At 42.5% G+C, this 13,251-nt stretch overlaps 1 protein-coding gene across 3 annotated transcripts in view; it reads left to right on the plus strand.

Annotated features, from left to right (window-relative positions):
- Positions 1–13,251, plus strand: part of si:ch211-197n1.2 (EF-hand calcium-binding domain-containing protein 6) — a 139,333-nt gene that overhangs the window by 50,534 nt on the left and 75,548 nt on the right. For all 3 annotated transcript variants that reach the window (XM_041186355.1, XM_041186357.1, XM_041186356.1), the window contains exons 2-4: positions 5,337–5,443; positions 9,647–9,747; positions 9,855–9,932. In XM_041186355.1, the coding sequence (XP_041042289.1) occupies positions 5,337–5,443; positions 9,647–9,747; positions 9,855–9,932 (286 nt within the window). The remainder of the gene's footprint in view (positions 1–5,336; positions 5,444–9,646; positions 9,748–9,854; positions 9,933–13,251) is intronic.

The following is a 13,251-nucleotide window of genomic DNA, read 5'->3' on the forward strand; positions in this document are numbered from 1 at the left end:
TCCAGGACAAAGCAACCCGCTTGATTGGCACCACATCCACAAACATTCACTCCCTCCACCACTGATGCACAGTAGCAGCAGTGTGTATCATCTGCAAGAGGCTCTGAAGGAATTCACCAAGGCTCCTTAGACTGCACTTTTCAAACCCACGACCACTACCACCTAGAAGGATAAGGGCAGCAGATAGATGGGAACACCACTACCTGGAAGTTCCCCTCCAATTTACTCACCATCCTGACTTGGAAATATATTGCCGTTCCTTCACTGTCACTGGGTCAAAATCCTGGAACTCCCTTCCTAACAGCACTGTGGGTTTACCTACACCACATGGACTGCAGCGGTTCAAGAAGGCAGCTCACCACCACCTTCTCAAGGCCAATTAGGGATGGGCAATAAATGCTGGCCTAGCCAGCGAAGCCCACATCCCGTGAATGAATTTTAAAAAATGCTTATTAGAGGAATAGTCTGCAGATTACGAGATAGTAAAGCAATATTAAATGCTTATGAGCTTGTCCGTGAAGCTTATCAGTTGAAGTTTAGGACTGTAAGAAAGAGACCTGATCAGACATTTGTGGGATTTGCAAGAGGAAAATAAATTATCTGGGATCAATGGTTCAGGGCATTAACATTAGACAAGACTTTTGAAAATGTAGGAGAGGTTACTGTTATGGAAGAATTTAGAAACAGCATTCCAGTAAACATTAAGATAGATTCAGATGAAGGTCAAAACAAAAAGATCAGGGATGCTCCTGTTTTAGCCGATACATATGATATTTCACATGAACAGGTGAATGTAGGAAAAAGGTCATATGGAAATCAGCAAGGGCATTGGAAAACCTAGTGATGGTAAAAGTGTTAGTAATAAGTATAAAGCTGAAAGATGCTAGTCTATTAAAGATGGAAAGGTGGAAAGTAGAGATGATGGAAGGAAAGTGATATGTTACCATTGTAATAAGGTTGGACATATGAGATCAAGTTGTTGGAGGTTAAACAGGAAACCAATTGCGGTGGCAGGAACTCAGCAAAGTTCTGGAAGTAAGAATACTGTGGGCTGTGAGACCCAGAGGCAAGAAAAACCAACAGTTTTGTACAGTTGGTGCAGGAAGAATCAGTGGTAGCTAGAGAAGTGGGAATGTGTTCACAATTTACCCAAGGGAGTTCTGGAGGGCAGGTTGCAGAGATGTTTAAAGATTTTAAATGCAAAGGGAAAATACATCCATGTGTACAGGGAGGAGCAGGAAAGGATGTCAAATTTTTAAGGGGTACAAGTGCTAGCCAGCCCTATTGTCCAGAAGGGCTATTGCAAGGGAATCCAAAGTGAAGTCCAACCTGTTTCATTGTGTAAGGTAAATTTAAAAAGTGATTTGAAATCAGGAGAGGTGATTGTTGGGGCAGTAGAGAAATTGCCCATTGTTGGGGTTCAGTTTATTGTAGGGAATGATATAGCTGGATCAAATATATTGACTAGGCCTACTGTAGTACAGCAGCCTATTGAGACACAATCAACAGAGGTTTTACAGAAAGAGGATCCTTGATTGTTTCCAGCTTGTGTGGTGACAAGGTCACAAACACACAGGTTTAAACAGGAAGAGGAAGGAACTAAAAGACAGGGGGAGGATGCTGAAATTAATTTTGCTGGATCAATATTTGAAAAGACTACTCAGGAGGAGAAGATTAAAGAGGATGAGGTTGAGGTTTAGTTCAGTGAAGTTAGTGGAATTACAGCAAGAGGATCCAGATTTGAAGCAGTTATATCAGACAGCTTATTCTGAAACAGAAGGAGAATACATTCCACAATGTTATTACATTAAGAATGATATGTTAATGAGGAAATGGAGACTGTCTCATGTTCCAGCAGATGAAAAATGAGCGATAGTGCACCAAGTAGTGATACCATCTGTGTACCAGAATGAGGTTTTGAGAGTTGTTCATGAAATTTTAATGGCTGGACAGTTGGGAATTAGGAAAGCTAAGATACAAAAACATTTCTATTGGCCTGGACTGTGCAAAGATATAGTCAAATTCTGTCAAACATGTCACACATGTCAGGTAATAGGAAAACCTCAAGCACTAATTAAGCTGGCACCTTTAATTCCAATTCCAGCATTTGAGGAACCTTTTAACAGGGCCCTGATTGATTGTGTAGGACTCCTCCCTAAGGCTAAGGGCAGAATCATCCATGCCCACTGGTGTCAGGCGTGTTTGGTGGTCTGAGCGGACAATATGGCAAAAAAGCCAAAAATCGGTTTCACAACATTGTGAAACCAATTAGCGTTCGCCCTAAAGGACATTAGTGAACCAGATGGGTTTTTATGACAATTGACAATGGTTTCATAGTCATCATTAGATTTTTAATTCCAGATATTTTATTGAATTCAATTCAATAACCTGGGGGCTGCAGTCCTTTTGCCTTTCAGGGCTATTCTGTCTTGCAGGATGCAGCAGTCATGGGTTGGAAGCACTGAGAGCTGTGCACTTGGCTGGACTATAAAAATGGCACCCAGCATGATGAAACGGCGAGGTGATGGCGTGGCTGGTGAATGAGAGCCTGTCATGCCATCGAAACGGCATGAATCCTGGGAATGCATAATTAATGCAGCGTGTAAAATGTCTTTTTACCCGTCTGCTACTGCACTTAGTGAAAATGTGGGATGATTCCACCCTAAAAGTGGAAATCAGTACTTACTGCTAATCATGGATGTGTCTATGAGATTTCCAGAAGCAATACCTTTAGGAAAATTACAACAAAGGTGATTGTGGAGGAGTTGATCAAATTCTTTACAAGGTATAGATTACCTAAAGAAATACAGTCGGATCAGAGTTCAAATTTCATGTCACAGCTGTTTAAAGAAGTAATGAACAGCCTAGGAGTAAAGCAATTTAGGTCGTCAGCCTATCACCCTGAATCACAAGGTGCCTTAGAAAGATGGCATCAGGCTTTAAAGACTAGCAGTAAAGCAATATCATCAAGAATATCCACATGACTGGGATCGAGGGACTTCATTCTTGTTGTTTGCTATTAGGAATGCCCCTAATGAGTCAACAGGGTTCAGCCTTTTTGAGTTAATTTATGGTCATGAAGTAAGGGGACCACTCAAACTGATTCAGGAGATATTAGTGAGTCAAAGTTCTGAGACAAATCTCCTGGATAATGTGATGAATTTCAGAGACATATTAAGTAAGGCATGTGAGCTGGCTAGGAAACAGTTAAAGATATCTCAACAAGTGATAAAGGCAAAGGCCCGCAGTTTTATGTCTGGGGAAAATGGTGTTAGTATTGTTGCCTGTGGAAGGCAAACCATTAAAGGTGAGGTTTAGTGGACCTTATCAAATTGAAAAGAGACTGAATGAGGTAAACTACATAGTAAATACCCCAGTAAGAAGAAAGAGTCAGCAAGTGTGTCATGTAAATATGCTCAAAGATTTCTTTGACCAAGAAAATAAACAGGAGGAGGTACTGGTGTTGTAAGTAAGGAAATGGGGGTAGAAATTAAGGATCCTGAAATTGACCTTGTTCTGATTAAACTGGACAATGAGGAGGTACTTACAAATCTAAATGTGATGTTGGGTCACCTTCCAGAAAAGTGTTGGAGTGATTGAAAAGAGCTTTTGCAGTCACAGAAAGCAATTTGTGGAAATAAACTGGGGAAAACAGATTTAGCTACCCATGATGTTGTTATGGGGAATTCAGAATCAATAAGGCAACACCCACATAGATTAAATCCAGTAAAAGTAGCTTAAGTGCAGAAAGAAATTGACTTTATGCTTCAAAATGGCATCATAGAGCCCAGTCACATTGTAATGGTGCTGAAACCGGATGGATCATGAAGATTATGTATTGATTACCGAAAAGTGAATGCAGTAACAAAAGCTGTTCATATTCAGATTCATATCCTAATCCATGATTGGAGGATTGTGTCGAGAAAGTGGGACAGTCAATGTTTATAACCAAAATTAACTTGCTGCGAGGATATTGGCAAGTACCTTTATTGGAAAAGGCAAAAGAGATATCAGCTTTTGTGATACCATGTGGTTTATATCAATGCAAAGTAATTCCCTTTGGAATGAACAATGCACCAGCAACATTTCAGAGACTAACAAACAAAATGACTGAGGCATTGAGAAATTGCGCTGTGTATATTGTTGACTTAATAGTATTCAGTCAAATGTGGGAGGAACATTTACAACATTTAAAACAGCTGTTTGATCGGCTGCAGGAAGCCAATTTGATTGTGAATTTGGCTAAAAGTGAATTTGCGGGAGCATATTTAGACCACACTGTTGGACATGGTCAAGTGGCCCCACAATATGCAAAAGTAAAAACTGTTGTGGAATTCCCAGTGCCTACAGCAAAATGGGAAGTTTTAAGATTTCTAGGTATGAGTGGATTTTATCGGAAATTCATGCCAAACTTCAGCAGTGTGTTTGCTCCGCTGACTGGATTATAAAAAAAACAGAAAATTCCAATGGACACAGGAGCATCAGAATGTATTGGACAGTTTGAAAGCTGGACTAACAACTACAGCTATTCCATCAGCATCTGATTTTACAAAGCAGTTTAAGTTGGCTGTGATGTGGGTTTTGGTGCTGTGTTGCTACAAGAAGATGAACTGTGAATTGAGAAGCTGGTAGGATATTTCTCACAGAAGTTGAATGTGCACCAGAAGAAATATTCAACTATAGAGAAAGAGACTTTAAGCTTGGTGTTATCTTTGCAGGTGTATGTTACAAACAGTTCTTTAGAGACAGTTATATGTACAGACCACAATCCTTTGAAGTTTCTGGGAAAGTTTTGGGACAAAAATGCAAGACTTGTTTCGTTGGAGTTTATTATTGCAACCATTTAACTTACAAAATTTACATGTGGCTGGATAAGAAAATTTGATGGCAGATGCATTGTCAAGAGTTTAAAACTCAAAGGAACTTGGATATTGGCAAATGGAGAATGGATTGGAATGAACTCTACTTTTACAAAAGATTTGTGTATGTATTTTCATGGTTAATGTACGTACACTAGAGTGTAATAGTACTTTTGGGGAATATTGTGTTATTCTGTGGAAAAGGGCGTGTGCGTGTGTGCGTGGTCAGAGGTAAAAAGAAACATATTTGCATCTTGCAGGAGCTCCATAGGTGAATAGAATAGAATAGAATAGGCTCCATAAGCCAGGTTTCCCTCTGGGATTTGGTTTGCAAAGCAATTAACACCGGCTATGGTCATGACAACACCTGCCGCTAACAGGCATGGAAAATTCCATCCATAGTGTTTGATGATTATATTATAGTAATTCAGAGAATATATTCAGCTTTATATATTTACTTATAACTTACTATTGCAGGTCAGCGAACAGATTTGGAAGGTCGTACTGAGAGCAGAATGATCCAGAGTAGCAGGACAAGCAATAGATCCCGCCCTGGATCGCAGGTCAGGATTGAAATTGATGAGGTATGTATTAGGATATAACTGTCTTTTCTCATGCCATATTCATCCAATGAAGGTAATTTCCTTTTTCACAATCCTTTCTCTTTCGATGGACTAAGACACAGGAAAGAAATGAAAAACCCACTTATGTAATGCAAATTCATTTGTGGGGAGATGTTGACTTTTGGGCAACTGACTGGCAGAGCGAGCTGGTCGCCCACCCATTCCAGTGGCAAAGTGCCTCTGTCATTTTTGAAGCCTCGGCTTCATTTAAATTCAGCAGGCGAGCTGCAGGGCATCAAACAGATGTCCCAAACTTAGCTAGCCAGGTTCAAGATTGAAAATCAGGCTGGAGCTGCTGCCAGCAAGGAAAGCTGTGGTGGGGGAGAGTGAGGCGGCTGTTTGCAATCGTGGAAGTTTGGGGGTCGTGAGCTGGAAGCAGCGTAGATTATTTTTGTGGGTCCCAGAGGTGCAGTCCTGCTCCCTTGGGTTCCACAAAAAATAATTGATGGCTTCTGTCTGGTGGGCCTTTTCTCTTCCACCACCCATAGAATGGAGATATGGCCCAATGCTACTTGCACTTGTCAGATTATTAGAATTAGGAACCCATCCCTAACAGAATCATAGAATGGTACAGGACAGAGGGCTGTTCAGCCCATTGTGTGTGTTCTGGTTCTTGCATAGAGTTATTCAATTAATTCCGCCTCCCTGTTCTTTTCCCATATCTCATAATTTCTCCCTATCAGTGTTTATCTAATTCTCCTTTGAAAGTTACTGTTGAATCTCTTTCCGCCACACTTTCAGACAGTGCATTGTAGATCACAGCGACTCATTGTGTAAAATGGTTTCCTCATGTCGCCTCCAGTGCTTTGAGCAATCACTTTAAAACTGTATCCTCTAGTTACTGACCCATCTGCCACTGGAAACAATTTCTCCTCGCTGGCAATATTGGGCAAGCGGCCCATAATTTTCATCCGTTATGTGAAAACATAAATATTGTGGTTCCACATGCAGGATTTTGGAGACGTGCTCCCTGACAAAGATGATTTTGGAGCCTCCCTTCTTGTTCTTTGTTAATTTTGCAGTATGTCACTTCTCCAGATAGCACAGGCCTTTGTTTGAGCTGTTGTGATGATTGAGTTGTAGCATGGCAGCTCAATGTGTAAATGCAATCTTGGACCATCCTGAGTTAGCTGATTTCAGCCAAGGAAATGGTGGGGACAACATAATTGGTTTCAGGATTCCCATGCTGGGAACAAAGAAAAATCAACACCTGATCACTGCCCAGTGAACTCTTCTGGAAACTGTATATGAAAATCAAACTGTCACATAGCTCGCTAACACCCAATAAGCAGAATTGCACATGAAGACTAACCATTAGGAATATGCTCTGGAGGGCTACTGGTATTCAGTCACTGCCTTCTTCGGAAGAGGTGAGAAAGGAAGCTTGCCGTGCTTCTTAAATAGCCCTACATCAAAAAAAAATGTATTTCACAATTACTATTATTTAGAGATATGGTTTATCTGTTTTGGATCCTGTAACTTTCTCTAATTCAAAAAGGCAGTTCCATTTTCATTTTGGAAATTCCAATTATACATGTATGATGCTTCCACCAATCTTACCTGTCACCGTTGCTCTTTCAGTCTTCCTTGTACCCTCGATATAGTTGAGCCCCACCCCGTGGTGCTATGGACATGGCTCTGGCTGCACTCCCCAGATGAACCGTCACCTCTCATTTGTATTCAGAACATGTTGGAGTTGTATAGAACCTTGGTGAAGCCACAGCTGGAGTACTGTGTGCAGTTCTGGTCACCACGTTAAAGGGAGGATGTGACTGCACTGGAGGAGGTGCAGAGGAGATTCACCAGGATGTTGCCTGGGATGAAATATTTAAGTTATGAAGGGAGGTTGGATAGACTTGGGTTGTTTTCGTTGGAGCAGAGAAGACTGAGGGGCGACCTGATCAAGGTGTATAAGATTATGAGGGGCATGAACAGGGTAGATAGGGAGCAGCTGTTCCCCTTAGTTGAAGGGTTAGCCATGAAGGGACATAAGTTCAAGGTGAGGGGCAGGAGGTTTAGGGGGGATGTGAGGAAAAACTTTTTTACCCAGCGGGTGGTGACGGTCTGGAATGCACTGCCTGGGAGGGTGGTGGAGGCGGGTTGCCTCACATCCTTTAAAAAGTACCTGGACGAGCACTTGGCACGTCATAAAAATATACCAGATGGTCAGGAGAATCCTAGAGGAAACTCCCAAGCCAGTAGTGCTCACAGGCTTCCCACAGCTACTATAATAAGACAAGAAGACAAACATTAGGATCAATTACATTGTTAATGGCCTTAATTGGCCTGTTAATTGTTGGCGGGCAAGCACGGGAGTCGGCAACGCACCCGCCGACAATTAAGAGGCCAATTAAGGCCATTAACAACGTAATTGAATTAAATTTTTCACTGCCCGTCCAACCTTAAAATTCTTTATTTTTACTTTTTTATACCTTCGTCCCCCTGTGGCAGCTCTGAGCCTCAGGGAGCTTTTCCTGCACACACTGGTGAGCATGCGAGAACTTACACGCTCGCCTTCCTCGCTGCAGCGCGCGTTTCACACTGTGGGGGGGGGGGGGGCCTCCAGTGTGAAACCACAATCCGACCCTGATCACGGGCGGCGGGTGGCTTCCCGACTTGGCTCCCGCCTGCCCCCGCCGAGCCCACCTGACGAGGTAAAGGTTCCGGCCTAGGATATTGGCTCCCTGACACACTTTCAAAGCATAATTTGTGTTCACAATCTATGTAGCTATGTGTATGTCTGTGTGAACGAATGAGAGTGGCGGTGGGGGGTGGGAACAGACAAAAGAAATAAGATGGTATTAGGTTAGTGGCAGGCTTACTGCTTTCCCATTCTGTTCTCCCCCCCATATTCTGATACATCGTTTTTTCCAGGATAGTCTCCTCCAAACAAGTCAGAGGTTTTCTTCTGCTGGGATCTGTTTCCTTGAATCTTGTGCCATCTTGTGGTAGAGTGGTATAGGTAACCTTAGGATAATGAAAGCTGTAGAAGCACAAGCGTCACAAGGTGACAGACATGTACCCCATCTGAAAGCGAAGGCGTGTGTCAGCAAACGACCATGCATCAGACGGCTGGCTTGCCTTAGAATCATTTGACGAGGCTTTTTGAAAGCTTTGGATGATGTGTGTATGTCAAGCCGTTCATATGTACAATGCACCTTGACTACCTTGGTGAGATAAGGGTGCGTGTGCAATACAATGACACAGCTATAAGATTGTGTGGGGTTATTTAGGAACAGGAGTAGGCCATTCAGCCCCTCAAACCTGTTCAGTTATATCATGTATCTTAACTCCATCGACACACCTAGATTCCATTATCTTCAATACCTGTGTCTAATTTTTGGTTTGGTATTAGTGAGCAGTAAATGTGAAGTTGGTTGCCAGGCAACATTTCATAGCATGGAATCCTACCTGGTACATCGTACTGTGTGGGAATTTAGTGTCTGCCATCATCTTTGCATGTTCTGTGGGTACTGTAGACAGAAGTGAGCCTGGCTGCCCTCCTGGCTCACCCATGTGACCTCAATTTTGAGGCCGGTGGGAGTTCAGGAGTGCAGGGGCAGGTGCTTCAGGTTACCCTACTTGGGGGCCATGGGCAGAAGAGCAGGGTGCGTCTCCATCACTTGCTCCCTTTCCAGATTGGGTGACCCACACCACCTGCATCCCACCCCCTCCCCCCACAACCCGAGTACTCCCTCCGCACCTTGATTTGCCATCGGGGTCCTCACATCCCTGCCCCCACCTCTTTCTCCCCTCTCCTGTCACCCCACTCTCTGTCTTCCCCACTCCTCTACCCCTGAATGAGGGGTGGAAGTCCCACCTCCAGCCGGTGGCTGCAGGGCAGCTGACAACAGCAGAGATGTGTCCCCTTTTGACTCTTCTGAAGGTACTGCAGGAAACCCAGTTACGTCTGTCCAATGTGTTTCAAGGAACAACTATTATGTATGAAATCCGCTGTTATTTTATACAACATGCACGTCTTACATATAGGAAGGTAGGGCAGTCGGCTGTTCAGCTTTTCAAGCCTGACCTGTACCTCGAGTCCATTTACACATCTTAGCTTCATATCCCTTGATACCCTCACATAATAAAAATCACACAGTTTAGTCACATACTGCAGAACCTGTTCATGGCTGTTGCCTCAATTCTTGTTCTATTTTTCAGCTGGAACATCAGCTGCATGAGAAAATAATATCCAGTGGTTACTTGGCAATAAAACAACTCTTTAAAGCTAACAATCCTGAAGGAAGAGGACAGCTTAATAGGTAAATTGGTTCACTGTCAACAGACAGTGAAAACAAGCTGTGAAGATAAGCATGTCACCAACATAAAGATATAACGCCATTGATTAATAGATTCTCCATTCTCCTAGGGACATTCTCCTTATGGTGCTGACAAAATTCCTGGGACGATTTATCGCTCCAAAACAATTCCAGCAACTCCTTTTGAGGTGGGTAATATGAGGAGGGATTTATTTTAAGGAAGAAGCAGGAATGTGATATTTGACTACTCAATTTTAAGCAGCCAAAAGGATATTGTTTTCGCTTATTCAATTTTTTCTCAACATTGGTCTGTGTCTGGGTGCCAGTTTTCAAAAGCAGAAAATTCATTGAGAAAGAAAGACAGGGGTTGGATTTCTGAAGGTGGTGGGGGAGATGAGGTGATGTGCTTTCTCCTAATTGTTCGCTGTAACTTTGGCACATAGCTGGAGCACCCAGGGAGCAAATTTCTCTGGGGATTTTACCAATTGTCCAACTTTGTTAGAGAAGCAGTGGAAATCCTAGAAACAGCAAATGGTGTTCCCCATAGAAATTCAACCCACAGATCAATAATCTCAACTATGCTGTCTGCAACCCTCATCGGAAATATGCTGTTCGTTGATTTTTCTGACGTCTGTAAAGAAAAGGCTTGGTAAAGATTTCAAACAGTTTTATGTTAGAATTATTTGGTTACATGAAAACAAGGTAGGTATAAATATTGCAAACAGTGCTAAAGGTATAATATCATGGAAATGTCAATGGAATATATCATGCACAACTACAGAGCTATAAAAGGAATCATATACCAGTGTTATACAGATACCACACACCAGTGCAGTACATACAGGTATTGTACACCTATATTGTATGGATGTCATATACCAGGACAGTACAGATATTTTACAATGTTTCATATAGGTAGCAATCTGGTGCAATACGGATATCATACAGTACAGATATTGTACACCAGTACAATACAGGTTTCAGTCCTGATATGGAGTTTGTACTGCATAGCTATCATATTCCAGTGCAGAATATATAGAGTACACCAGCAGAGTATAGAGATTGTACACCAGTACAATATGGATAAATACAAGTGCTGATCTATACAGACTTCATTTGGCCTCTTCTTTGGTTTTAATTTTGTTTTTAATCTTTTTATTTAACCATGGCCATCTGAAATTCAAAATGGTCTTATTTTTGTTCATGCTATGTATCTTTCCTGCAACTTTGTAATCTTTTAAACATCTCATTGTTGCTCTGCAGGCGTGTGTGCCAATTTCCACCTCATCTCAGCTAGTTCATTCCTCACTTTTTAAACATCTTTCCTAGTCCAATTTAGTGCATTACTTTCTGCACCAGACTTTGCCTCTCTACCTGGGGCTTGAACCTTGTTGCACTATGATTACTATTCCCAAGGTGTTTATCCCCATTTAATTTGTCCATGGTGTCCACTGCTTATACTATACAGTGGAGGATGCCCATTCTGTTCATATTGGCTCTTTGAAAGAGTTATTCAATCAGCCCCACTCCACTATTCTTTTCCCAGAGCCCTGCAAAAGTTTCCTTTTCCAATTTATAACCAATTCCCTTTTGAAAGTTTCTGCTTCCTCCACCCTTTCAGGCAGCACATTCCAGATCACAACTCGCTAAATGAAAAGAATATTTCCTCATGTCGCCTCTGGTTCTTTTGCCAATTATATTAAATCTATGTCCTCTGGTTACTGACCTTCTCCCAGTGCAAAGTTTCTCCTGATCTACTCAATCAAATCCATATTTGAAGATGTTGCATAAGGAGAATGTGAGAGGAGGACCCTGAGACAGGCAGTAGGCAGCACCTGGAGGAGAGTGTGAGAGGAGGACCCTGAGACAGGCAGTAGGCAGCACCTAGAGGAGAGTGTGAGTGCAGGACCCTGGGACAGGCTGTCTGCAGCACCTAGAGGAGAATGTGAGAGGAGGACCCGGGACAGGCAGCCAGCAGCACCTAGAGGAGAGTGTGAGAGGAGGACCCTGGGACAGCAGCCAGCAGCACCTAGAAGAGAGTGTGAGAGGAGGACCCTGGGACAGGCAGCCAGATGGTCTACACCTGAACAGGACCGGGATGAATGTCCTCCCAGGGAGATTTGCTAGTGCTGTTTGCTGATGAGGGTGCATTTAAACTAGATGGGCAGGGGAATGGGAGCCTGAGGGCAAATTCAGAGCAGGAAATGGGAGATGGAGAATCAGTGAGTGACTTTGAAAGACAGAAGCAGCATAGGTTTAAAAATGTGCAGCACGGGAATTTGGCAGTGTTAAAAGGTATACATGTAAATGCAAGGAGTATAGCAAATAAAGCCGATGAGCTGAGGGCACAGATAGACATATGGCAGCATGATATTGTTGCTATAATGGAAACTTAGCTTAAGGAGGGGCAAAAATGGCAGCTCAACATCCTGGATATAGAGTTTTCAGACAGGAAAGGGAGGGGGTTAAAAATGGTGGGGGTGTAGCATTATTGATTAAAGAATCAATTACAGCTGTGAGAAGAGATGATATACTGAATGAGGCAACAAATGAGGCCATATAGGTTGAGCTCAGAAATAAAAAAGGGCCAGCCACACTGCTAGGAGTGTACCATAGACCCCCAAATAGTGGAAGGGAGTTAGAAGAGCAAATATGTAGGCAGATTTCTGAGTGAAAAAGTAATAAGGCAGTAATAGTTGGGGCCTTCAACTACCTTAATATCAATTGGGATATGAACAGTGTGAAGGGCACAGTGGGCGCAAAATTCTTGAACTGCATTTAAGGAACATTTTTAGCCAGCACATAACAAGCCAAAGAGAGGGGGTGCAATTCTCGATTTGGTCTTAGGAAATGAAGCTGGGCAAGTGGCTGAAGTAGCAGTGGGGGAGCAGTAGTAGTGGAGAAAGTGACCATAATATAGTTAGATTTAGCATCATTATGGAAAGGACAAAGATAGAACAGGAGTAAAAGTTATAAATTGGGGGAAGACTAATTTTACAAAGCTGAGAGGTAAGTTGGCGAGAGTGGACTGGATACTGCTATTGGAAGCAAAAACAGCGTCAAATCAGTGGGAGGCTTTCAAAGGTGAGATTCCACAGGCACAGTGTAGACATGTCCCCACAAAGAAAAAGGGTGGTACTGCCAAATCGAGAGCCTCCTGGTCATTCAGAAGCTTACAGACCAAGATAAAGCAGAGAAAGAAAGCTTATGATAGTCACGAAAGACTTACTACTGTAGAAAGCCTAGAGGAGGATAGAAAGTATAGGGGCAAAGTAAAAATGGAAATTAGGAAAGCAAAGAGAAGATATGAAAAATTATCAGCAGGCAAAATCAAAGAAAATCCTAAGATGTTTTACCAGTACATTAAGAGCAAGAGAATAACTAAGGAAAGGGTTGGGCCTATCAGAGATATACATGATAACTTGTGGGTTGATGCTGAAGACGTGGACAGGGTTCTCAATGAGTACTTTGCCTCAGTCCTCACTAAGGAGAGGGATGATGCAGACA

The sequence above is a fragment of the Carcharodon carcharias genome, chromosome 4 (genome assembly GCF_017639515.1).
Source record: "Carcharodon carcharias isolate sCarCar2 chromosome 4, sCarCar2.pri, whole genome shotgun sequence".
Taxonomy (NCBI): domain Eukaryota; kingdom Metazoa; phylum Chordata; class Chondrichthyes; order Lamniformes; family Lamnidae; genus Carcharodon; species Carcharodon carcharias.